Source organism: Pipistrellus hanaki (assembly GCF_964339955.1).
Source record: "Pipistrellus hanaki genome assembly, chromosome: 3".
NCBI lineage: Eukaryota > Metazoa > Chordata > Mammalia > Chiroptera > Vespertilionidae > Pipistrellus > Pipistrellus hanaki.
Window position 1 is genome coordinate 183547047 of NC_140505.1, and position 26551 is coordinate 183573597.

A 26551-nucleotide genomic window follows, 5' to 3' on the forward strand; every position below is an offset into this window, starting at 1 on the left:
TTCATACAAGTCATGAGACCATGTGAGGGGATGCCTGGACCCCTGCAGGATAAATCTGACTCCTCTACAATCCTTTTGCTTTTCCTCAAGAAGGAAGGCTGTTTGGTGCTTGGATGTCTCTAACAGCTTTCCTACACTTAGTAATCTCCCCTTTATTATTTGCATTTCTTATTTATTGACGAGAGAGAGAGAGAGAGAGAGAGAGAGAGAGAGAGAGAGAGAGAGAGAGAGATATCAACTTGTCGTTCCACTTATTTATGCAATCTTTGGCTGCTGCTTGTATGTGCCCTGATGGGGGAACGAACCCTCAACCTTGCCAACTGAGCAGATTTCTAGCAGGCAATAAATTAAAACATTTTTATTGTATTTAATTTTTACAGTTACCTTAAAAAATTTTTTTTTATTGATTAAGGTATCACATATTTGTCCTCAAACCCCCATTCCAATCCCCCACTCCCCCCCCCCCTCATGCCCACACCCCCCCTATTGTCCTCGACCACTGGTTAGGCTCATATGTGAGCACATAAGTCCTTTGGTTGATCTCTTCCTTTTATCCCTACCCTCCCTCTGAGGTCCAACAGCCTGACTCATGGCTCCTTATCTCTGGGTCTGTTCTTGTTCATCAGTCTATGTTGTTCACCATTTCCCCCAGATGCGCGAGATCATGTCCCACTGGAAATATACGTATAAGAATAAAAAAAATGAGACAAGCAAAAATCGTTATGCTGAAAGGCATATGAATCAGTTTGTAGAGTTTCTTTCTGAGCCACCAGTTCTTTTGAGACCCAATTTCAATGTCAAACAGTTCCTTATGTGTACATGTCAGCAATGATATTTCAGTTCTAGATGGTGGGCAAATAGTGGTTACAGTTACTTTTTATTTATAGTGAATATCAGTTTTCCATTTCCTGAAGCAATATAAAGATTTTCCTTTCACCCTAACCGGTGTGGCTCTGTGGATAGAGCAGTCAGCCTGTGGACTGAAGGGTCCCAGGTTTGATTCTGGTCAAGGGCATGTACGTTGGTTGCGGGCACATCCCCAGTAGGGGTGTGCAGGAGGCAGCTGATGGATGATTCTGTCTCATCGATGTTTCTAGCTGTCTATCCCTCTCTCTTCCTCTCTGTAAAAAATCAATAAAAATATATAACAACAAAAAACAAACAACAGAATAAAAAAATAAAAAACAAAAAGTCCATGCCTATTGGAGTCTCTTTCACGGCCCGCGTAGAAAGAGTTCCAATTCAGGGTTCAGGTCCTGGAGAAGGGCCGCACACAAATGAAAAGAGACTTGAAGGAATTCAATTTGGCGATTTGGGGGGCCAGGCGGTAGTCCAACTCTAGTGGGAGAACTACGACTGCTCTGGCCCTGCCATCCCTTTATTGAGGCTTAACAGCTGCTTCAACTTAACATAATCTCAACTAAAGGTTAAAGCAATTGAGGTGTTGACCAGCCTTCCTGGCTTCCTGTCAACAACTCTTTCCCAGCTGAAACTGACTTGGTTTCCAGCACATGCCTTTGCAAGGCTCCAAGTCAAGGAAGGAGATTGTGAAAGACATCACAGGTGTGACTGGTGCTGGGGACAGAGGGATAAGAAGGGGAGGGGTGGTGGGGAGCCCTGAGGAGGAGGTGGGAGGGGGAGGACTGCCTTGTGAGGGGGTGAGCGTCCTGGAGCGGCCATGCTGGAACCAGCGGGCAGGGGGCTTTCTCTCTCTGAGCCCTGGCCTCAGCAGGGTCAAGGTGCCCAGGGTGCTGCTGGGAGGTGGGTGGCACCCCCTGCGAGAAGGCAGCTGGGTGCGGGAAGCCCAGGCCAGGTGGTGCCCGACAGTTCGTTAATTCATCTGGGGAACACGATGAGGTGCCAAGGGCACTGGGTCAAGTGCAGTGAACAGAGCTGCCCTTGGAGGGGTGCCAGCCCCTGGGCTGCCGAAGACACCCCTGCAGTGGAGGGCGGAGGAGGATCGAACCCTCAACCTTGTGTGGCTCAGGAGGGGTCTCTTTCAAGCAGCATGCCTTAGAGCTCTGTGGGAGGACCCAGCCGGTGTCACGTCGCTGGAAGATTTGTGTCCATACTTGGGCCACAGCCTTAAAGATGCAGTAGCCAAGCTTTTTGAGGTAAATTGAGATTCCACAGGGAAATGACGGGGCCTCTTCATCAGCCGCCCTGCGGCCCTGAGAACTCCAGCACTGAATCTCAAGGTCCGGGCTCATTAATGGAGGCGGTGTTTCCCTCCAGGAGAAGCTGACCCACGCTGGAAGGGTAAGGGGAGCTGGTCACCTCGATGAGAAAGGAGAGGGCTCAGAGAATGGCATGGGCAGAGGTGTGGGGGCCTGAGGGAGCTCCACGGCTCAGGCGGACCGTAGAGAGGGTTCCAGAAGGAAACGGCCAATGTGGTGCTGGAGGGGCCAGGGCCAGGCCAGGAAGTGGGCGGAGGACAGAGGGCCACGGGCCCGCATGGCCGGGTCTGTGTGTTGGAAGGAGTGCTCTGCTGCCCCCGGGAGGGTGGGTGAGAGGGAGTGAGGCTGAAAGGAGGCCCTGCAGACCCCGGGAGACGTGAGCACGCGCCTCGAGGTGCGGCTGCAGGCTGGGAGGTAAAGCGATGCTTCAGAGATCAAGTCCAGGGTCCCCGTGATGGATGGGGAGTCAAAGTGTCCCCTGCAGTCCCCGGCTCGGACAGTGAGTAGGGAGCAGCCGCTGAGGCTCGGAACCGAACGATGAGTGCGCGGGGCCTGGTGGGGCCCTCTGAGCAAAGACGCCCAAAGGGCAGCTGGACACCGCGGAGCTCAGCGGCGGGCCGGCCTCGAAGGCAGAGTCTCTGAGTGCTTTCTCCCTGCGGCCTGTTCCAGGAGCCTCCTCCTTCCCTCCCCGACTTCAAATGCCCAAGACTGAGAGAAATCTGATTGGCCAGCGCAGGCCCGGCCTCTGTGATTGGACAGAGCTTCTGCTCTGAAGCACATCATAGGTTGCCTTGGTTGCCAGTCAGCCAATGGGTGGGCTTGTGTCAAGTGCCGCATCAGCTTGGAGCAGGACCTATACATACAGGCACTGGTCCGACAGCAGAGAGCGTTGTGCGTCCGTCTACATCAAGTACGCGGGGTCCTGATCCTGGAGCTCTTGGAGGGACAGGTAGGCATCCGTGTTCAGGGGCAGACAGGAGGTGGGGGCCCTGACCTGGCACTGCCCAGGAGGGCTGGCACAGGGGAAGCCGGCCCCCTCCCCAGCGCCAGGGCCAGGGACGGGGCCAGGGCCCTCCTCTCCCGCTCCTCCCAGTGCAATCTCCTGGGGTGACTGGCATCTCGCCAGGCCGGTGGCTCCCGGGGTGGGGGGCCCCAGGCGCTGGGGGGCCCAGTCTCTGGGGACTCCCTCCTGCAGAGTGGTCCCCTCCCTCTCTTCACCGGCCCCAGTGCCCCCCGGGGCAGTGTTTGGGGGGCTCGGGCCGCCGAGGAGGCTGGGGGAGAAGAGCAGCAGGTCCTCCCGGGGCGGGAAGGTGCAGTAGGCGTCATCCTCCCCGGGGGGGAGTGGCAGGGGCGGGAGGAGGGGCCCCTCGGGTGCTCCGGGCCCGTCCTCCTCCAGCTCCTCCGCGTAGGGGTCGTAGGTGAAGTACACCTGGCAGGCCTCGATCTCCAGCGCGTCCGGGAGGTGGAAGAAGAAGTAGCCTTGGTTGGTGAAGCAGCTGGTCAGGGAGTGGCCGCTGGTCTCAGGAGAGGGCGAGGGCCCCTTGTCCGGCCGCAGCAGGAGCAGCTGGGCGGCCTTGGCGTCCCGGTCCAGCACCTCCAGCGGGGAGATCTCGGGGGCCGGGCCGCTGGGGCTGAAGGAGGACGAGGGGAAGGGCGAGGAGAGCCACTTCTGCCGGGAGACAGACCAGAGGGGGTGAGTGGGATGCCCCCTCCAATGAGCCAGCCAAGGCTGCCTAACCCCCCCACACCCCACCTGCCTGCCCACTGGCTTGGGGACCCCTCGGGGTCAGCCCGAGGAGGTGCTTGCTCCCCAGCCCCAGCCAGGTCTTCCTGACTTCCTGCAGGTGCCCAGGGCAGTGTTGGCTCAACGAGTGACCGCTCACTGAGCACCTACGACAAGCCTAGCGCTGCCCTAGGGACGGAGGACACGGCGAGGGGTGGAACACGCGTGTTGGGTGGGGACGAGCATGTGTGTGAATCCACCGGCCAATGCTGAGGCAGAAGGGGCCGAGGGCGCGTCCTGTTCACGATACAGCTCGCCCTGGCTCTGAGCACTCCGCCAGCGGGTGGCAGAGCTGGGCACAGGGGATCTCTCTGGTGGGAGCTAATGGTCCCCCAATTCGCTTCCCCCTCCCAGTGCCCTGTGCCTCCGACCTGCCCCACCTCCGCAGAGAGGAGCGTGCCCACCAGAGCGCCTCCCAGTGCTGCAGCGGCCAGGGCCCTGGCCAGCAGCGGGGAGACCCGGTCCAGCCCCGCTCGCTGGCTGTGTGACCTGGCCGGTCCCTGCACCTCTCAGAGCCTCAGTTTCACAGCCGTTTGCTGCGTCCTCCCTGCTTCCTCCCAGGGGCCTGTAGGGAGCTGGCCAGTAAGAAAATGAAGGCGGGGCCTGGCCAGTGTGGCTCAGTGATTGAGTGTGGACCTGTGAATCAAGGGGTCACGGTTCGATTCCCCGTCAGGGCACATGCCAGGGTTGCGGGCTTGATCCCCAGTGTGAGGCATGCAGGAGGCATCTAGTCAATGATTCTCTCATCGTTGATGTTTCCATCTCTTTCTCCCTCTCCCTTCCTCTCTGACATCAATAAAAAAAATATGTTTTAAAAAGGAAAATGAAGGTGGAAACAGCGGGCACAGGGTATAATCCACTACATAGTGTTTGTGTGTGTGTCGGGGGGGTCCCCCAGGGTGGTGTGAGGGGGGCCTTGGGTGCATTTGAGAACCCCAGCTCTCTGTCCTGGGGTCCCCACAGCTGGACCGTGGTCCCCAGAGCCCAGGCCTGTGGGCTCCTCCCTGCGCTCCTGTGCCCCCAGCACTGGGCCCAGGGCCCAAGCAATGTTATTTCAGATGAATTAATGTCCAGTAGAGAACTGTCCTGCTTCTCCTCCCCAGAGAAGTTTCCGGATCTAAGTGGGCTGTTGTACAGACACATACACACACACACACTTCACACACACACACACACTTCACACACACACTTCACACACATACACTTCATACACACACACTTCACACACACACACTCCATACACTTCATACACACACTCCATACACACACTTCACACACATTTCATACATACACACTTCATATACACACACTTCACACACTTCATACACACACTTTATACACACATACTTCATACATACATACTTCACACACTTAATGCACACACACACATGTGCACACACACACACACCCGCTCTACAAAATCTACCCTCCCCCACGCCAGAGTTTGTGTGTGGAGGAAAAGGTAAAAGGAGAAGGCAAGGATGGGTGGCCAACGAGGAGAGGGGGAAAGGGAGGCCGGGCGGGTGCACAGAGGCAGCGGTGATGAGTGTGCAGTGGGAGCGGCCAGGCCCGTGGCCAGGCTGGCGTCCCAGGCTCCCTGGGCCCTGAGAGGGGTGTGTGGTCAGCCATTTCCTGGTCGAGGCCACCATCCACATGCCCTGAAGCCCATTGGGGGGACACACAGGGCCGCCGAGGAAGCTCATCCTCCTCGTGCCCACACACACACTGGCATGCACGCCCAGGTCCTCCATGCCCACGCACACACTGCATGCACACCCAGGTCCTCCATGCCCACGCACACGCTCACATGCACAGCCAGGTCCTCCATGCCCACGCACACACTGCATGCACAGCCTGGTCCTCCATGCCCACGCACACACTGCATGCACGCCCAGGTCCTCCATGCCCACGCACACACTGCATGCACAGCCTGGTCCTCCATGCCCACGCACACACTGCATGCACAGCCAGGTCCTCCATGCCCACGCACACGCTCACATGCACACCCAGGTCCTCCATGCCCACGCTCACGCTCGCATGCACAGCCAGGTCCTCCATGCCCACGCACACGCTCGCATGCACAGCCAGGTCCTCCATGCCCACGCACACGCTCACATGCACACCCAGGTCCTCCATGCCCACGCACACACTGCATGCACAGCCAGGTCCTCCATGCCCACGCACACGCTCACATGCACACCCAGGTCCTCCATGCCCACGCACACGCTCGCATGCACAGCCAGGTCCTCCATGCCCACGCACACGCTCGCATGCACAGCCAGGTCCTCCATGCCCACACACACACTGGCATGCACGCCCAGGTCCTCCATGCCCACGCACACACTGCATGCACAGCCAGGTCCTCCATGCCCACGCACACGCTCGCATGCACAGCCAGGTCCTCCATGCCCACGCACACGCTCGCATGCACAGCCAGGTCCTCCATGCCCACGCACACACTCGCATGCACGCCCAGGTCCTGTCCCTGGACAGAGCAATGGGTTGTGGCCTTGCAGCTGGGGGTCCCGCCATAGAGAGAAAGAGGGGCAGTTCCCCCACTCCCATACAGAGGGGGGTCCCTCTTGGCTGCCCGACCCCCAGCTACATGGTGTGTCCCCAGGGACTCCTCCTCACACGAGGCTGGGGCGGTGCTGTAACTGGGGGTGACCTCATGGGAGCATGGAGTGATTTGCAGCTCTCCAGGAAAGACCCCACTTTACCTCAAAATGCCTAGGCCCGTGGTCGGCAAACTCATCAGTCCACAGAGCCACATATCAACAGGACAACGATTAAAATTTCCTTTGAGAGCCAAAATTTTTAAATGTAAACTTCTTCTAATGACACTTCTTCAACATAGACTCTTCCAGGCCGTGGTATTTTGTGGAAGTGCCACACTCAGGAGGCCAAAGAGCCGCATGTGGCTCTCGAGCCGCGGTTTGCCGACCACAGGCCTAGGCCATTGAGTCAGGAAGACGTCAGGCTGGAGGAGGACTGAGCGTGCACCAAGTCCAGCCTCCATGCAGGCCCGATGCAGGAACCCCTTCAGCCGTGTTCTGCTACACAGGCAAGGCTCGCTTGCATACCTTTGCTGATGGGGAGCTCACTACCTTCAGGACTGAAGGAGGAGCTTTCTGTGGCTACCTTCGCCCACATTGAGAGAACTGCAGGTAAGACCTCCCAGGCCCCAGGGAGTTTTCCAAAGAATTCCAGAAGGGGCCCGGGCCAGCCTGAGAGAGCACCCCCACGCCCGCTCAGGATAGCAGGTCCCAGATGGCTTTCCCGCCCCTCCTGACCTCTCTCCTCCCCCGCCTCTGCCCTCCCCCCAGATCTCCGGTGCCTGCGGTAGGGGTGGGAGGGTGGTAGAGGCAGCCCACCCCACCCTCCCCCTTCCCGCTGAAGCTTCCTTCCTGAAGTGGGTGTGGACTGAGGGCGGGGGCGGGGAGACCTCAGCTTTGAATGGAGTTCAGTCTTGCTCTGGGCCAGCACATCCCAGGTGAGTCTGAGTTTTGTGGCTGAGGTGATGCAGGACTTGGGAGCATCGGGGAGAAGTCGGGGAGCCCACAGAGCAGGGGTGCGCTGGCTCCGTGGTGAGGGGAGCACTTGTACCCCCAGAGCCAACCAGGAGGGCATTAGGACAGATGCCGGTGGTGGGCCTCCTGCTCAGGGCTGCCATGGACCGGGGTTCGGGTTTGCCCTGGTTTGGGGGTGTGGTGGGCGTGGGGCTGAATTCCAGCCCATGCGCTGCTCGCCAAGACCTGCTCAGCCAACAGGCTGGTGGCAGTGATGCTAGCCGCGGGCCAGGCCACGTTCTCGGGGCTGCACACACATTAACATACATCCCTCCCCATTCTACAGACAAGGAAATGGAGGCTCAGAGATGTTCTATCCCTTGCCCAGGGTTGCACAGCCAGGATGTGGAGGAGCCGGGATCAGGACCAGGCAGTCTGGCTCCAACAGCAGGTGCCCTTCAGCCTGAGAACCGCCTCCCCGCCCTCCAGCACCGCTGCCCACGCCCTTGATGGCTGGCACCCGTCCGCCGCCCGCTCCCGCCCGCTCCCTCCAAACTCCTACCTGGAAATCGCCTCCGTGCTCCGAGCTCAGCTGCGAAAAGAACTCCGAGGGGTCTGGGATGTGACACTTCAGAGCCTTCTTGAACCTGAGCGGGGGAGAAGGAGAGGGGAGAGGAAGGTGAGGGGGTGGCGGGGGTTGGGGGGTGGGAGGGGGTGTCACACAGGAGAGTGCAGGGCAGACAGGGAAGCCAGGGCTCTTACCACGGCCCGAGGTACTGGCAGTTGACCAGCAGGTAGACTACGAAGATGAAGCCCAAGGCACCGCAGATGCCCACGAGGATGTGGCCGAGTGAAGGGGCTGCTGAGGGTGGGAGGGAAGCAGGGAGAGGGGTCAGAGAAGCACCCGCCTCACCAGATCCCTCCCGCGTCTCCCCACCCGCAACTTGTGCTGGGCGGCGGGCCATCTCTGCCCGGAGGCCTTCACTGCACCCCGCTGGCCCCGCCAGGCCCACAGGGGGCACCGTGTGCCTTCCTTACAGCAGCCCTGCCTCCGCATCACAGTACCCGCTTTACAGATGAGGAAACTGAGGCTGAGGGGAGAGCGCAGCCCACCCCCCACCCTGGAAGGCACCAGGCGTCCGAGGCTTCAGGATGGAGAACATGAAAAGAGCCTCTTTTGCCAAAACCGGTTTGGTTCGTCGGCCTGCGGACTGAAAGGTCCCAGGTTTGATTCCAGTCAAGGGCATGTACCTTGGTTGCGGGCACATCCCCAGTAGGGGGTGTGTAGGAGGCAGCTGATTGATGATTCTCTCTCATCGATGTTTCTCTCTATCCCTCTCTCTTCCTCTCTGTAAAAAAATCAATTAAAAAAAATACATATATATATATATATATATATATATATATAAAGACCCTCTCCGGCCTCCCCACTAACTCACAGGCTGCGAGCACCCCCCGGGCCCTCCCCGAGTCCCTGTTCCCATCTGTGAAATGGGCACAATTATGCCCCCGCCGCTCACACTGCAGGGCCACATCAGGCAAGCTAAGGGTGACCAGTGAGCACTGTAGCTCAGCCCCAGGCCTCCCTCCCCCGCTGTCCCAAGACCCCGCCCCTTCCCGTCCAGCCCCATCTCACCGTCAGGCCTCCTCCCGGCCAGCGGCTGCTCTTCGGGCCTCGTCCGGAAGGCCAGGGGCCGGCTCCAGGGGCTCCAGGTCCGGAGGCTGCCCCGCTGGTCCCGGACCCGCACCTGGAGCTCGTACGGGGTGTCGGGGGCGAGCGTCTCCAGGAAGATCCACCGCTGGTTCTGCTTGAGGCTCAGCACGGAGGCCTCCTGGGCAGAGACAGGGCGGTCAGCGCCAAGGGGCCCCCATGCCCACCTCCCCTCCCGAGGCAGGGCTGGCCGGGAGGCGGAGCAAAGCGGGAAAGCCTCCCCTTCTCCCCTCCGTCACCCTCCCTCCCCCACCCCACCCCGTCCTCCCCAAAGACTTCCTGACTACCCGGTTGCTGGGGCCCAAACCCCGGGGTCGTCCTAAACTAAGGTGACGTCCCACTTTTGGCCAATTTGTCCCGCGTCCCATGTCGCCGCGGGACGCGGGACAAATTGTTCAAAATCGGACTGTCCCGCCAAAAGCGGGACGTCTGGTCACCTTATCTTAAACCCCTCCCTCTCACTCATCTTCTCCAACCAAAGCCATGTGCCAATCCACTGGTCCCACCTCCAGGACCTATGGGGACCCTTCCTCTCCTCCCCTCTCTCCCTGCCCCAGGCCGAGCTCCCACCACCTCTCAGGCCTGAGGCTGGTCGCCCTGCCACCACCATCACCACCACCGCGTTCACAGACCTCTCCCACCCTGCATCCTCTCTTTGGCTTTTCCCGGTCCCCCCACTCCCAGGCGGTGTTTGCCTTTGCAGCAGCGGCTGCTTCCTCTGTTGGGAAAACCCGCCCCAGACCCCTGCAGGGTCAGCTGCTTCTGGACCTCGGCTCTCAGAGCAGCCTCTCCTGGTCCCAGTCCCTCTTGGAAGGGTCATCACGTGTCATTTTCTTGGTAACTTTTATCAATATCCTGCAGCCTTCTGTTTCCATGTTTGCTGACGGCCTGCCTGCTTCCCCCCACCCCACACACATACATACATGTGAGTTTCCTGAGAGCGGGAAGCTTGCCAGGCTGGCCCCCACTCTCTCCCCAGCACCCAACACAGAGTGGGCATTCAGGAAATGTTTGCTGAGTGACTAAGTGAGAGAATAAGAGTGATGGATGAATAAGTACAGACCCCTGTGGACCGGGCTCAGCTGGATCGGAAGAGCGGAAAGGGGGCGTCCCAGGGCCTCTGAGATCTCAGAGGGAAGGTGCCTGGCTCTGGGCTGTGTAATCTCCCCTGGGGCCAGCCTGGAACCTGCCACCCGCTGGAGCCCCTGGGCTGTCGGGGGTCGCAGGGAGGGAGGGAGGGAGGGAGGGAGGGAGGGAAGGGGCCGGAGCAGGCCGTACAGAGGAGCGGCAGGGCTGCCTGGGGCTGCCCCGCCTTTGCGGAGATGGAGGACAGACAGGGTGAGCAGCATAGGAATCGGGGCAGACGGGGCCAGGCCCTGAACTCACCTCCCAACTGTGGTCCAGGGACCTCGTTTGGACCTCAAACTCCAGGTGCCCGGTGATGTAGTGGGAGGTCTGGGGGGCGTCCCAGGTTATGTTGCAGGTGTGGCTCCCTTCCTGGACGACTTGGAGGGAGTCCGGGGCCATCAGGCGGACTGGAGGGGAGGAACGGGGACAGCAGGAGTGGGGGATGCTGAATTGCGACGCTGAGAGGGTGAAGCCGACACGTGCTCCCGCCTCCGCCTCTGCACCTGCTGCTCCTCCCTGCCGGGGCGCCGCCCGCCTGCCTACCCCCTCACCTCCTTCATGTCTTCCGAGCACTGTCCCCACCTGACATATGGAATCCCTGTTTTGGGTTCCTCGTGTTCTGTCTCCCTTGCCAGGAGGTGAGCCTGCTGAGGGCAGGGACCCGTTCTCTCATGTGTCTCTGGTGCCTGAAACTTCACCTGGCGCGTAGTAGGCGCTTTATTGTCTTCGAATGGAGGACTCAGGGCAGCCTTCCTCTGCGCTCAGAAACGAGCTAAGCAGTTTAACCGGATCGTCTCATTCATGCAATTTAATTATCCCGTTAATCTGCTATGATTGCAAGGTTTTATGGCTCTGAGATTAAATTGATCTGACTTCTATAATCCTGAGACTTCGTAGAACGCCACGAACAACGATAAGGGTATGTTCATGGAGCATGAGCTAAGCAGCGTGAGTCGTGGCTTAGAGACTCCTTACAATGAGCATGTGCAGCAGGTAACCGACTGTCCCCATTTTACAGATGAGGAAACCGAGCCAGACATGTTAAAGGACCCGCCAGCCAGACCACACTCTGTCACGGCGGGCCTGCATTTAGAATGCTGCCTGGGTCTCCCCCTCTGCCCACCTCTTCCCTAGAGATGGCCTGCCAGGTCTGGAGGGAAGCAGGAAGGTGGGGCCAGGCACCCAGTCACTCAACAGACACCCCCCAGAGCACCACACGGACTGGACCCTCAGACTGCAGACAGGGATGGGTTAGCTCTGCCCTCAGGGAGCTCACACCTGAGTGGGGGAGACAGACCCATCGCCAGGCAGTGGGAACCCAGGATATAAACTCCCTGAGAGGGGAGGTACCGGGGGTGGGCGAGTCTGGGAAGGCCTCCCGGAGGAGGTGACTCCTCGCTGGGCCTTGAAGGGTGAGTGGGACTTTTCCAGGTGGGAAGAGCCTCCCAGACCATGGGAACAATAGGTGCAAGGGCTCAGAGGCACGGGTGGGTGAGTTCCGGGAGCTGGCCTTCGGCGTGGCAGGGATACAGGCCACAGAGGAGGGTGCTGGGGGAAGCCAGGCAGATTCCCACGTGGCCTTGGATGCCAGGGTAAGGAGCCGGGACTTCATCCCGGGGGCAGGGGGCAGTGCTGGAACAGTGAGGTCCCAGAGAGAAGGCAGGGAAGGAGGTGCCCAGCCCCACTGCCCCAGGGACCCCTCACTCACGGTTGTCAAAGGGCTTGAAGTTCTGGGTCAGCACGCTCGTCCACCTCTCCCCCTCCAGGCACCTCACGCTTATGCTCACGGTGTCTGCGGCGGTCAGTTTCTGGGCCTGCAGGCAAGGGGCAGAGGTGTTGCTGGGGCGGGGGGGAGGGGGGAGGTGGGGGGATGCTGGAGGGGAGACCAAGACTGCAGGTGGGGCCCACCCCATGCCAGCACTGAGGTAGAGGTCAGCAAACTTTCTGATGTAAAGCTTTTTTTATATCCTGGGTTCCCACTGCCTAGCGATGGGTCTGATGTAAAACTTTCTGAGGTAGTGAGTATTTTGGGCTTGGCAGGCCATATGGTCTCAGTTATAACTACTCAACTCTCACACACATGGAAGAGAATGGGCGTGACTATGTGCCAATAAAACTTTATTGACAAAAACAGACAGCAGGCCAGGTTTGGCCCAGGGGCCACAGTGCATTGTCAACCCCTGCTCTAAAGCGAAGCGAGCTGCCTGGGGAGAGAGGGGCTTCCCAGTCACAAGAGGAGGGCAAGCAGGATGGGTCCCCAAGAAGGGGCAGGGCTTTGAGTGTGAGAGCCTCCTTTCCCCATCTCCTTCCACCCCAGTCCTGACTTTTCTGGAAGGAAATGGCCAGGCACTGAGCACTGCTTTAGCCACTTCTCTGGCCCGTTCTCAAGCAGTCCACCCCCTCCTGCAGGTGAGAAACCGAGGCTCAGGTAGGTTAAGGGACTCCCCAATGTCACACGTCTGGTCTGGTCTGCCGGGGAACCCAGATTCAAACCCGGGCTCCGTCCACAGCTGCACAGAGACCGAGCCCTGGCCCGCCACGCCTGACTGAGGGCTGCCGAGTGAGCAGTGTACGGCGGCCTCCTCCCTCCCTGTGCAGAGGCAGCCCTGCAGCCCTGCAGAAGGCAGCCCGCTGCAGGCACCCTGAGGGTCTGCGCTCTGGGGCCCGGGGGCTGTGTGTATGCCCAGGACCCAAGCAGTCTCCCTGGCCTGGTGCAGGGCCACTAGGAGCAAACCATGAACCTGATCATCAGCGTTCCCAGAGCTGGGAACTCCTCCCTCTGCCCAACAACCCTGCCCTAGCCTTCTTCCAGCCCCTATGGGGGCCAGGTTGCCCCAGGTAACATTAGTATTATCATTAGTGCGCCGGATTCATTCATGGTGGGGGGTGTGGCCTGCAGGATCGCCCTCTGAGCTGCGAGAGCAGCCGCTCATCCCGGTCAGCCCAGCGGTGCTTCCACCGTGGGAGCGCACTGACCACCAGGGGGCAGCTCCTGCATTGAGAGTCTGCCCCCTGGTGATCACTGCACGTCATAGTGACTGGTCAATCCATCGTTCTGGTCGTTCCACCATTGGGTGGCTGGGCTTTTTTATATAGGATTTCTACTAGAGGCCCCGTGCATGAACTCGTGCACATTGAAAGGAAATTAATTAGAAGAAATATCTTAGAGGCCGGGGAGGGACCATATGAGGTTAGCTCCAGGGTGTGTCTGACCCGTCTCACCCAGTCCCCATTGGGGCGATTGGAGCCGGGGAGGGACTCGGGAGGGCTCCAGGGCATGTCCAGCCTGTCTTGCCCAGTCCGACCAGAGCAATCCAGGCTGATTTGGGCTAGCCAGGCAGGGGAGAGACCGGGAGGTTGGCCTGCCGGTGGAGGGATTGAGGGAGGGCTCCAGGGTGTGTCCAGACTACTCCCCTGCCATCAGACCCCAACAGCAAACTAACCTACCGGTCAGAGCCTCTGCCCCCTGGTGATCACTGCACGTCATAGAGACTGGTTGAACGGTTGACCGAATGAAAGGTCGACCGATTGGCCGGACACTTAGCATATTAGGCTTTTCTATAGCGAGATTATTATTGTTATGGATGCCAATGATGCATTCTGAGTACTCCGCCTGTGGCAGGCACTCCTCATTTGTGCGTGTTGCCTCGCTTGGTTTTCTCAGCATCCGCGAGGCAGGCACAATTGCTATCCTCGTCCTGCAGCTGACGAGACTGGAGCACAGAGAGGCCTAGGGACTTGCCTGAGGCCACACAGTCAGGAAAGCCATACTGCTGGGGGGATCAGGACCTGAGGCCAGGCCCCTGCAGAGCTCACGGGAATGCATATACATTGGCAGTGGTTGAGAAAGGTGGTCTGGGCGTCCCTGGTGCCCACCACTGCCAAGGAGGCTTTGCCAGGCAATTATTTGCTGAGCATGCACCCACATGGGCACAACCCATGTCCTTCCAGAGACAGCCTAGTGCCATGGTGAGAGGTCCAGGCTGGGGTCTGTCAGGCCTGGGTGCAACCCCAGCTGTGCCACTCACTCAGGCCCACGAACAGTCGTGTCAAGAGCGTGATCTACTCTGAGTGGCGTTGCAAGCGTTTTAAGCTCAGACCAGCCCTGTCATTCCCATTGTCCTCCCCGATTTACGGGAGGGAAACTGGGCACGGAAGCCACCCAGTGTCACCCAGCTGGTGCACAGCAGAGCCAGGGCTGGAGCCCAGACTGCCCAGCTCCGGAACCCACACACCAGACCCCACACCCCCTGCACTTGGGAAGGCCTCGGGAAGAGTAGGGTGTGTGTATTGCTATTTCTGGGTGCTCTCCCCGCTTGCTGAGGCGTGCGGGAGTGCAGGGGACCCACCAGCACGGGGAAGGCTGCGGGAGCAGAGTGTGTGAGCTCACGCACCGGGAATCCGTCACCCCGGGTCCGGCCTGCGTTCCGGCCTTCGGACGCGGCCCTCCTTCCTTCTGCCGCCCCGGCCCGCCCCGGGCATCCCGCTCCACCCGCGCTGGCTGGCCACGGGGCTTGCTGGGCCCCAGCTCGTCTCTGGAAGGACACCCCTCGGCACCCATCCTCCCCCTGGTCCTCTCCCCTCGGTGACAGACACTCACATTTCGGGGTCCCAGGATCAGGTTGCAGGACCAGGATGCCGGGCCGGCGGGGAGCAGCTCACAGGATTCGTTCCAGGGCCTTTAAAGGGAAAAGGACTGCTCAGAAGATGCTCTACGGCCGTGGTTCTCAGCCTCTCTAATGCCGCGACCCTCTAATCCAGCTCCTCGTGTTGTGGTGACCCCCAACCATACAATTATTTTCGTTGCTACTTCATAACTGTAATTTTGTCACTGTTATGAATCGTAATGTAAATATCCGGTGTTTTCCGATGGTCTTAGGCGACCCTGCTAGCATTCTCGACCTGTGGGTCGAGACTGAGCCTAAGACCATGGAAAAACACAGATGTCTACATTATGATCCATAACAGTAGCAAAATGACAGTTACAAGGTAGCAACGAAGATAACTTTATGGTTGGGGGTCACCACAACCCGAGGAGCTGTATGAAAGGGCCGTGGCATCAGAGAGGCTGAGAACCACTGCTCTGTGGAACCTCACAAAGTGCCCGTTCCTGAATCTGCCCTCCTTCCCTCATGGCACCTCTGCAGCCCTCCCACCCCAGCCTGGCCCCCAGCAGCCAGCGGGATCTGGACCAGCCTGTTCGGACCCCTGGCCTCTGCACCGAAGGCCCGCAGTGGTCTCTGGGGCCTGACGGGGCCTCACGGACCCCACCCACAGGAGCCTCCGCTGCTGTCAGCGTGCTGCGTGCATCCTGCAATCCCTTCACAGCCCCCACCCCTAGCTCCCCACCACCCTCCGTCCTGTCCCCACAGCTGCCACAGAACTCCCCAAAATCCCAGGTTCCTCCCGACGCTTGGGGAGCCCCCTCTCCTCTGAAGTCAAGTCCAGCCTCAGTAGAGAAGCCCAAAGCCCCCTGCCCCCAGTCTACCCTGTCCAGCTCATCGCCAGCCTAACACACACACACACAACCCCCTCCACCCAGGCTCCCGTTAGGACTCCAGAGTGGAAGCGTCAGTGACGGTAAGACCCCGCCGTCCGGGCGTCTGCGGGGTGGCCAGCGACCCCACTCACCGGTTGTAGGGCCGGGCGTGGACGCGGCAGGAGGAGGCCTGCGGGCCCCCGTCCCGGCTCCACACGCAGGAGATGTTGGCCCTCGAGTTGTAGAAGCAGGTGAGCGCGGACATGTCTGCCAGCAAGAGGAGGCGTGAGTGCTGGCTGCAGGGGCCACTGCTGGCCCTCGGGGTCCCCCCGCCACCCCCGCTTCGGGCCCTCAGTACCAGGTGAGAAGCTAAGCAACCCTGGCGGGCGGAGAAGGGGTGAGTGGCCCATGTCCAAGAGGACAAAACTGAGCCCCAGAGGCTGCAAGGCTGAGGCGAGACAGGGATGAGATGCCAGTGTCTTCCTGTGGCTCGGAGGGGCATGTGGGGGCAATGGGGGCAGGACAGAGGGGGGAAGGGGTATGGGGTCCCATGGCTCCTGCCTTCCTTCTCCCTGCCTCCTGCCCAAAAAGCAGGGCCCGCCACCCAGAAGGGCCTTGGCCTCCTTCCGGAAGGAGGGCACCACTGTCCAGACGCCAGGATCCTCACCGTTCGCCGCTGCGGATGCCCGAGGGATGGCCAGGGCCAGGAGGAAGGCGAGGAGGGACAGGCGCCAGGTCAGAGCAGGAGCCGCCATCACATCCACAAGTGGGGGCCGGGGAAGGGAGCCCTGGAGGGAGGAAGAGGGGAGGGAGCACCGTGAGCACCCGCCCTGCCCGCCACCACCCACCTGCCCGCTGCCACCTGCCTCATCCAGCTCAAGGCCTTTGCACCTGCTGTTCCCTCTGCCCACACATGCATATCCCTCCAGAGCCAGGGACCCGCACGTCGTCATTGCTGAAAGGGCTTCGGGGTAAGCCCAGCCCCTTGTTCAAAATGGGGAAACTGAGGCCCAGAAACAGGAGCGGCATGCTCATGCCCACCTGGGAGGCCAGGACAGCTGGGGTCAGAGCCCACCCCCTCCCCACCCGGCTGCCCTCTTAACCACACAACACCACTCGTCGAGGGTTCCTGCGTGCCAGGCTCCGTGTGAAGCTTTAAAAGCAGCAGTAAGAGCATCGGAGATACCCGTATGATCCCCGTTTTCAGATGAGGAAGCGGAGGCACAGAGACGTGAGGTTTCCCAAGGCCGCCGGCTGCTAACAGGCAGATGTGGGTCTGCGCGAGGGCGGACTCCCCGAGCCCAGCAGGGCCCCTCCTGTCACTGCTCTGAGTCCATCTCCCACCCCAGGTCATTCACCCGCCCAAGGTCACGTGCACGGAAGGGGCAGAGCTGGGATCCAATCCCCGCACCCCATCCCCAGGCCCGTTCCCTCACGCCGTTCCACCCTGCCCAGCCCGTCCCAGACACTGGCCCCAGAGGCAAGGCCAATAGCCCCTCTGCCCCGGGGCGGCACGGACCGGCTGCGGCCTCTGGCCTGAGGCGGGAAGGAGCTCAGAGAGGTCAGTGGGCTCCTCCGTGCACGGCCCCTTCCCCCCCCGAAGGGTGAGCTCCCCGGGGTGGGGTTGGTCCCTTCTTTCTTTGGACCCTCCACATATTACAGGGCACGGGACTGGGACTCCAAAGGGTGCAGAGCCCAGCACAAGGCTCTCCGGGCAAGCCCCACTGTTCCCCTTAGTCACCACATCACGCCCCTGGGGCACAGGTGCCCCCTAGGGGTGTCAGCAGGCAGCCCTGCCCTTCACGGGACCTGGGACGAAGCCCCAGGTGAGAGGAGGTGGCAGAGGCCTGGGAGAGCACAGGAAGGCCGTGCCAGCCACGGCGCCAGCAGGACACACCTGGGCGGGGAGAGGTACCCTCTGGAGTCCCCGCCCTGGCCGGAGGGCACAGGGCATACCAAGGGGCACAGGGCCTGGGGGAAGGACGGAGCTGGGACAGACAGACAGGAGAGTGTGGGTGCCGGGGTGGGGGCGGGGGCTCCTAGCGGGCTCTGAGGCTGCGCCATCCTGCAGAGGAGGAAGCCGGGGCTCAGGCAAGAACCTGCTCGAGATCAGAGAGCACGGAGGAGGCCCAGCCTCAGGGAGGAGAAGGCAGACGCGGAGCCCAGGCTGCTCTGTCTGGGCTTCCCGCACACCCGCCCGCACCTCCGCCGGCCGCCCACTGACTCACGGGGCCACCGCCACCCCGAGGCAGGCATCACGGGCGCCGGCCGGTAGACGCCAGCCAAGGCTGAGGCGCAGAGCTGCCCCAGGGACTGATCCAACGCGTCTGATTCAAGTCAGAAGATGCTGATAATGATGGCGGTGACAACGGGAGGATGAGGACAAGGATGAGGGGGTGACTAATGCTCGGTGCCCGGCACTGCCGTCAGCTGTGACCTCATTCACCTCTGAGCAGCTCCCCTTATGACTGAGTCCCTTCCCCAGGCGGGGACGGAGGCACATGTCAGAGGCCCAGGTCTGAGCCCAGTCGGGACAGTGGAGGCTCCAACGGGCAGAGACTCTGAGAGGTAAAGCAGGAGCTCAGGAGCCAGAGATGAGTCCCATTGACCCCGTACCCTCTGACCCCTCCCCCCCCCCCACACACACACACTCGGGGCTCACTCTCGCTGTTTCCCTCTGGAGGGCAGCTCCCCAGTAGGCTCGGGATCCTGACTGTGGGGGAAGGAAGGGCACCTAGGGGTGGCCCTGTCCCCCAGCAGCCCCATCCCCACCGCACCCCAAACACCGTTAAGGGCGGGAGGCCTCGGCCCCAGGAGAGGAGAGAGAGCGTGCTCTTCCGACAGCCCCATCCCTCCAGTATTGCCCGGAGACACCACCAACTCGCTGGCCACTCAGCCAAGTGAGGGACCCGTCAGGACCCGAACCCGAGACCTCCCAGCACCCCCACTTCCCAGACTCTCACCCCACAGCCTCCTCAGCGGGACTCTATAGGGTGGGCCTCGCCAGGAGGAGCCCCTTCCCCGTGACCTTGACCTTGAGCCCCCAGGCTGGTGGCAGGGACCCCCACGGGAGCTCCGGGTACCTGGGGACCTCCTGGCAGGGTGCGGGGAGGGAGCACCTCACCTGGCTGCGGCATGGGGCTGCGGCGGCCGGCGCTCTCCGCTCCCCTCGGCCGCTGAGACCACAGCCATCTCCCCGGCTCCTCTCTGAGGACTCAGGTAGTGACTGCTGGGGGCAGCTGACTGAGATCCCGGGCCGGCCCACTTCCTGCCAGAGGCTGGAGGGGCAAGGCCCGGGGGCGGGGGGGTGGGGGGGGGAGCTGGCTGCTGAGAAAGCCTGAAACTCCTAGGCACCCAGGCGATAAGATCTCCCTCCCCCGCGGGGCGGGGCTGGCAGGCCGCTGTGGCGGGCACACACACTCTCTCAAATAGACAGAGCCCACACAGGAGCCCGAGGGGCTGAGCCCTCTGTCCCTCCCCCACCACCTCCACCCCAGCCCACACAGGCCACCTCAAGCCTCTGACACCCCATCCGGTCACACATTACCCCCCCCCCACACACACACACACACACACAACACCCAGGCCGCACACACACACACACACACACACACAACACCCAGGCCGCACACAAACGGGTCCCTTAGGCCCCTGCGATTCTCACCGTCACCAAGCCTGCCTCTCGGAGACCCCCCTTCCCACTCCGGTTCCAGGCCCCTTAGCACTCAGAGGTCGCTGCATGTTGGGGGCTTTGCAGACCATTGGATGGCCACTTTTTTTTTTTAAATATATATATATTTTATTGATTTTTCACAGAGAGGAAGGGAGAGGGATAGAGAGTTAGAAACATCGATGCAAGAGAAACATTGATCAGCTGCCTCCTGCACACCCCCCATTGGGGATGTGCCCGCAACCAAGGTTCATGCCCTTGACCGGAATCGAACCTGGGACCTTTCAGTCCACAGGTGATGGCCAAGTATGGAACATTCTAGAACCTTCCTCTCCCTCTTTTTTTGGGGGAGATGGGGTCAGCTCAGGGCTTTTTGTAAACGATGGAAATGGACCCCTCTTTAGAAAAGTGCACATTTACGTCTGTGGGGTGTCCCCGGCCCCAGGACCCTGGAAGCTGCGGCCAGTATCCTAAAGAGGCAGCTCAGACCCCGGCCGGGCGGCGGCTCCATTGGTTGGAGCGTTGTCCCAAGTTGCTAAGGTCAGGGGTTCGATCCCCGGCCGTGGCGCATACAAGAATCAACCAATGAATGCATACGTAACTGGAACAGCAAATGGACGCCCTCAACTCTCTCTCTCAAATTAATAAATACAATGTAAAAAAATAAATGTTAGAGAAGCAGCTCTACTCTCTCCCTTTGTCCTGATGTTAACGGCCCTGCTGGTAAGCAGATGTCTCTTTCCAAGACGGGTCCAAGGGGGGCAGGAGGTGGGCGGGGAGGGCAGGTCTGCACAGAAGCAAGAAAGCAAATGAAAGAGCCCAAGAGAGAATTGGGCCGACCCCCTCCGGCCATGCTGCCAGGAAGATGATTCACGCTGCTGGGAGACTGATTCACCGGGTGAAGGGCTCACAGGTCCTACAGGCACGTCCAGAGGGCGTGCCAGGCCGACCCCAGGCAGCAGGCTGCAATACAGGCCAGTTCCTCCCCACCCACCCACCCAACCCCACCCAACCCACCCCACTCCATTCCACCCAGCCCCTTAGCAAGGTGTCCTGGCTGCCAGAGAAGGCAATAACACAGTTGCCACACAGATGAGAAAACTAGCCAACACGTATTTCTGGAAGCTTCTCAGGAGACCAGGAACCCTAGCTCTCCTGGGAAAGAAAGCCAGGTGAGGAGGGGGTAGAGAGGCTGTTTCTACTCTAGAGTAGACCCTTTATACCACATAACCTATTTCCTGCCCCAAAGTACTCGAATTGAGTTAAAACCTAAAAACAGCCCTAGCCGATTTGGCTTAGTGGTTAGAGTGTTGGCCCGAGGACCGAAATGTCATGGGTTTGATGCCTGGTCAAGAGCACGTATTTGGTTGCAGGCTCAGTTCCCGGCCCCGGACAGGGCCTGCGCGGGAGGCAATGATGAATGATGTGTCTCTCTCATGTCGATGTTTCTCTCTCTCCCCTTTCCCCCTCCCTTCCCCTCTCTCTAAAGATGAATGGGAAGCTCTAGCTCAGTGGTAGGCAAACTCTGTTGACTAATGAGTTTGCCGACCACTGTCAAACACTACCCTTTACCTCTTTGCACACAATATGCCACAATTGCCTAATCCTCAGGTTCCAAATACACGGTAACATTTAGTCTACAACCGTAGGCAAACTCATTAGTCAACAGAGCGGCAAACTGCGGCTCGAGAGCCGCATGTGGCTCTCGAGCCGCAGTTTGCCGACCACTGCCCTAGCCAGTTTGGCTAAGTGGATAGAGTGTCGGCCTGCAGACTGAAGGGCCACAGGTTTGATTCTCGTCAAGGGCACATGCCTGGGTTGCGGACTCGATCCCCAGTAGGAGGCATTCAGGAAGCAGCAGATCAATGACTCTCTCTTATCATTGATGTTTCTCTCTCTCTCTCTCTCTCTCCCCCTCTCCTTTCTTCACTGAAATCAATAAAAGTATATATTTTTTTAATTAATGGGAAAATATCCTCAGGAGGATTTTTAAAAACCCCCAAAACTTAAAAACCCAAATAAAGAGAAAAGTTCCTCCCCTGGAGAAGCCAACAATCATGATCCCAGCTTGTCACCAGCTCCTCCGCCAACAGGGTGTCCCCAGGAGGGGACGGCCCGTCCGTGTGTGCTGCCCGGGGCTCCTCCTCCTCGGCCCATTCCTTCTTTCCTCCCTCCAGTCACTCAGCACACATTTGCTGAGCAGCCAGATGTCGCCCGGGCCCAGCCAGGGGCAGAGGGACCTCGGTGACTGGCACAGCCCCCCTGGTGAGCAGCACGCGGCCCACAGTAGAATCAGGGGAGGGGAGGGAGGTGTCTCCAAACAGCCAGACGCCCTGATGGGGCAGAGGGGTTGTGGGGGGCGGGGGTGTCACATGAGGCTGTTTGCACTACAGCCAGGATGGGGACAGCCCCACGCTCTTCATCCCCACGCAGGCCCCGTGGGTCTTGCTTTGACCAAGGGGCTCAGCCAGGACATCTCACGGGGGCTGCCCTGAGCCACAAGGACCTCGACTCTGCACTGTCCCCCCATCCTCCATCTGGGCCTCGGCTGTGGGGCCGCATCGGAGAGAAGATGGAGTCCATCTCCCAGACTCCCTTGCGGTTAAAGGGGCCATGAACGGAGTCTGACCTGCGGGATGGGGTGGAAGTGATTTAGTTTCCTTCCAGGCCAGACACCCTCTCCTTTGACCCCGCCCCGTCTCTCAATCTCTCCTTCTCTGCCCCCTCCCCACCCTTCTCTCTGCCTCCCGCTTCCCCCTCCCCGTTGAGAATCCGCTGGAGCGACGGGAAGCGGACAGGCCACACTGGCTGTGATCATCAAGAATAGACGCCTACGCTGTGGGGCCCAGGTGTGGAGGCTCAGCAGCCGGTGGTGCCAGCTGACTGGGACAGAGGTGCCCAGGTTAGGGGTGAGAGGGCGTGCCAGGCTCAGGCCCTGGGCCCCGTGGTGAGCAGGTGCACAGAGAAGAGCAAGAGCTTTAGGCAGCCCCACCCACCCCTGTCGCAGCTGCCACCACTCCCCTCTGCCACCACCCCCCCACACACACACCAGGTCCTCAGTGGCCCTGTGACTGGCTCCCGCCTTCCCCTCACGATCCCTCCCCTCTGTTCTCCACTCAGCCGCCAGAACAGTCTTTCCCAAACCAGCTCAGGCCATTTCCCTGCACCCTTCAAACCTTCCCGATTCCCCGAGCGTCCATAATGAAATCTCCGCTCTTCGTCTCAGCCTCCCAGTCCACAGAGCGGCCCTGTGTCACCTCGGACCCTCCGGCGGCCGCTCGGGCCTTGCTGAAGGTGGGCAGACACCCCCAGCTCCCCTGCCAGCTTTCCACACACGGATCCCTGCCCCGAGGGCTCCGCACACAGCAGCCCCATCCCATCCTCACGTCGTTCAGGCCTCCGGCAGGAATGTGACAGCAGGATCAGCACTGGGGTCTGTTTGCCAGAGCACCAGGTCTCTCCGAGCTCGCTGCAGAGGGATCCAGAAGCTTCTCTGATGGCAGGAGCCTGAGAGAGTCCGCCAGGCCTGCCCAGACTGTTGTCTCAGAAGCTCGGAGGAGGGGAGCAGGAGGGCGAAACACACACACACACACACACACACAGCCTCCTCCATGGGCTCCTCCCTCCCAGTGCCCAGACCACCCAGTGCATCTGACCTTCATTCCATTACTATTTTTAAAAATATATTTTTATTGATTTCAGAGAGGAAGGGAGAGGGAGAGAGAAGCATCCATGATGAGAAAAAAAATCACTGATTGGCTGCACACCCTCTACTTGGGGATCAAACCTGCAACCCAGGCACATACCCTCGACCTGAATCGAACCCACGACCCTCCTGTTAGAGGGCCAGCCCCCTAACCCCTGAGCCAAACTGGCTAGGGCGCCTTCATTCCTTTATCTGCCTCTCCTGCCTCCTAGCCGCCCCCACAGCCACCCCCTCTGTGTCCTTACAGCCTCCGCTTTGGGCATCAACCTCCCTGCACCCCAGCTTCTGAGGACACAGCCCAGCCGCTCCGCCGCCCTGAACCCAGCCCTACCAGGGACCCCACTTTCATCGGTGCCGCAGGGACTGCGGGCTCCCTGTCCTGTCCTGACCACGACTTCTCCACTTGTCCATCACAGGGCTGCCTCTTTTGGGGGTCAAGCCAGACCCTGTTCCCTCCTCAGCCCTGGCACCTCCCTCCCCACCCGTTCCTCACCACTGCACGTGTCTACACTGGTTCCTGAGATCAGGACGTGTGCGATGCATTCGGCGCCTAGAAAATTCCGACGTAGAGATGGTGCCCGGATGCAGGGGTGGAAGGGATAAAGGAGAAGAGAAAGAATCCAAGGCCCCGAAGCTCTAACGCCCGAGAGCAGCGACTGTCAGCCTTCTTCATCTGGTGGCACCCGTACACGAGCGACTCAAATCCCGCGGCTCGCCGGGAAGTGTCTTTTATCCCACAAAGAAGGGGGCATAATTTTGATTCGTGCACAGCAGACGGTGCTGTTGTGTTGGCTGTTGTCATCTTTCTATTCGACAATGTGAGGGAAAGGGGGTCCGTGCCCCTGGCTAGATAGCCGGGTATTGCAGGTTTCAAAAACACCCCTTGCTGCCTTGTAACGTTCCCGGAAGAAGGTGAAACAGCCCCGGGAATAATGTGTTTGAAGTGTGGGTTGGTTTGTCACCAATCATGCCCTGAGCGGGTTTGCCACCTCGCCGGAGTGCGCTTGGCGGTGCCACCGCTCCGAGAGGCAGTTCAACAGCCTCGATGGGCATCTCAGCACCCGCCCCGGGTCCTGTGCCACCACGCAGACCCGCCTGCAGAGAAACGCGTGCCAAGGTGGGAAGCGTGTGAGCCGGGAATTAACACAGCGGCAAGACTGAAGGCAGCTACATGTGCATCCTGACCTAGCTGGTGTGGCTCAGTGGATAGAGCATCAGCCGGTGGGCTGAAGGGGTCCCGAGTCCTATTCTAGTCAAGGGCATGTGCCAGTTGCAGCTTGATCTCCATCCCTGACCCAGAGTGTCTGGGGGAGGCAACCAATCAATGTGTCTCTCTCACATGGATGCTTCTCTGTCTCTCCCGCTCCTTTCCATTCTTTCTAAAAAGCAATGGAAAAATATCCCCTGGTGAGGGTTAACAAAAAAAATTAAAAAAGTCTAGACCTTAAAAACTAAGTAAGTAAATATATTGCATCCGTGGAGGACTGCTGGTAGGCAGGTTAAATTAGGGATCATCCACATGGTGACAAAAAAAACCAACAAAAAACAAGAGGGGCAGCTCACCCTTCCTGACATGGGAAAACCGGGCATGGAGGGCGGGTGACAAAAGCCAAGTTCAGAACAGAATGTGTGGTGCACCACTGCCATGTTCCTACAGGAGTAAAGGGAGCAGGTGTGAGTGAGGGTGTGAACGTGAGGGGGTGTAAGTGAGTGTGTGAGGGTATAAGTGAGAGTGTGAATGTGAGGGGTATGAGTGAGGGTGTGAATGTGAGGGTGTGAATGTGAGGGGTGTGAGTGAGGGTGTGAATGTGAGGGGGTGTGAATGAGGGTTGAATGTGAGGGGCTGTTAGTGAGGGTGTGAATGTGAGGGGTGTTTGTGAGGGTGTGAAGGTGAGGGTGTGAATGAGGGTGTGAATTTGAGGGTGTTTGTGAGGGTGTGAATGTGAGGGGATGTGAGTGAGGGTGTGAATGTGAGGGGGGTGATGAGGGATGTTTGTGTGGGTGTGAATGTGAGGGGGTGCTTGTGAGGGTGTGAATGTGAGGGGATGTGAGTGAAGGTGTGAATGTGAGGGGTGTGAGTGAGGGATGTTTGTGAGGGTGTGAATGTGAGGGGTGTTTGTGAGGGTGTGAAGGTGAGGGTGTGAATGAGGGTGTGAATTTGAGGGTGTTTGTGAGGGTGTGAATGTGAGGGGATGTGAGTGAGGGTGTGAATGTGGGGTGTGAGTGAGGGTGTGAATGTGAGGGGGGTGAATGAGGGATGTTTGTGTGGGTGTGAATGTGAGGGGGTGCTTGTGAGGGTGTGAATGTGAGGGGATGTGAGTGAAGGTGTGAATGTGAGGGGTGTGAGTGAGGGATGTTTGTGAGGGTGTGAATGTGAGGGGTGTGAGTGAGGGTGTGAATGTGAGGGGTGTTTGTGAGGGTGTGAATGTGAGGGGTGTGAGTGAGGGTGTTAATGTGAGGGGGTGTTTGTGAGGGCGTAGGCGTGAGAGTGAGAGTGAGCCTGATTGTGTGTGTGTGTGTGTGTGGATGTGCCCGGTATATTTGTATGATGTGTGTGAGGGCGAGTAGGTCTGAGTACGCAGGTGTGAGTGTGATGGGTGTGAAGGTTAGACTCCTGTGTGTGAGGGTGTGTGCATGTGTGAGGGAGGGTCTAAGTATGTGAGTCTACAAAAGTGTGGATGGGTGCGTGTGTGCTGTATGTGTGTGTGTCAGGGGGTGAGCATGCATGTGTGAGTGTGTGTGTGTGTGGGAGCATGTTTATGAACTAGCATGTGTGTGCCTTGAGTAGCCCTGGAAGAATTTCCTAGAGACAGGTTTTCCTCCAGGGAGGGGAGCTGGAGGCGGGGGGCGGCGGGGGGGGGAGCGGAGGGTAAGTGGGCAGCACAGGAGTGGACGCCCCTGAACCAGCTCTGTACTCTATGAGCGTTGCCTCATGGAATGCAATGCTCAGGGAAATCCACACAGTGAGAACCAAAATAAAAATAAAAAGTGTGGGATCCTTTGTGAGAGATGGAGGGCCCTCGGGGCTCCCCAGACCCCCGCCCTCCGAGCACCCCTGCTCACCTGCAGCCTCTCCAAGGAACCTGATGACGTCCTGAGTCACAGACAGCCAGGGAGGGAGACACTTGTCCACGGTCACACGGATGCCTGACCCCTGTCCCAGGTCCTCTCGGCCCCGCCAGGGCCCTGCCAGGGGGACAGGCAGGACTGCTTCCCAGGCCCCGCAGCGCCTGCCACGGCTTCCTGCCGTCCTGTGGGGAGCAGGTAGAAAGAATCTTCACTCTTATTCTTCAGCAGTTTCACCAAGACCTGTGATGTTTCTCAGAAACTGCCGAGGTGTCGCAGCGAGGAGAGAAACGTGTGTTTGCCAAGTGTCTGTGCGCAGTTC

At 59.5% G+C, this 26551-nt stretch overlaps 1 protein-coding gene across 4 annotated transcripts; it reads right to left on the reverse strand.

Annotated features, from left to right (window-relative positions):
• Positions 1-491: 491 nt before the first annotated feature.
• IL2RB (interleukin 2 receptor subunit beta) lies at positions 492-26346 on the reverse strand. Of its 4 annotated transcripts, none has more exons than XM_084876781.1 (10): positions 26227-26346; positions 16455-16575; positions 15940-16054; positions 14909-14987; positions 12017-12122; positions 10567-10715; positions 9106-9301; positions 8232-8331; positions 8032-8116; positions 492-3846 (listed from the first exon to the last, which is right to left on the reverse strand). In XM_084876781.1, the coding sequence occupies exons 2-10, from the start codon at positions 16540-16542 to the stop codon at positions 3079-3081; spliced, it is 1686 nt and encodes a 561-aa protein (XP_084732907.1). In that variant the 5' UTR covers positions 16543-16575; positions 26227-26346; the 3' UTR covers positions 492-3078. The 4 variants fall into 4 exon arrangements, with proteins under 4 accessions (XP_084732907.1, XP_084732909.1, XP_084732906.1 ...); XM_084876783.1 differs by lacking the exon at positions 26227-26346 and adding an exon at positions 18912-19013 and having other exon boundaries at positions 8232-8328; XM_084876780.1 differs by lacking the exon at positions 26227-26346 and adding an exon at positions 18912-19013.
• Positions 26347-26551: the final 205 nt, after the last annotated feature.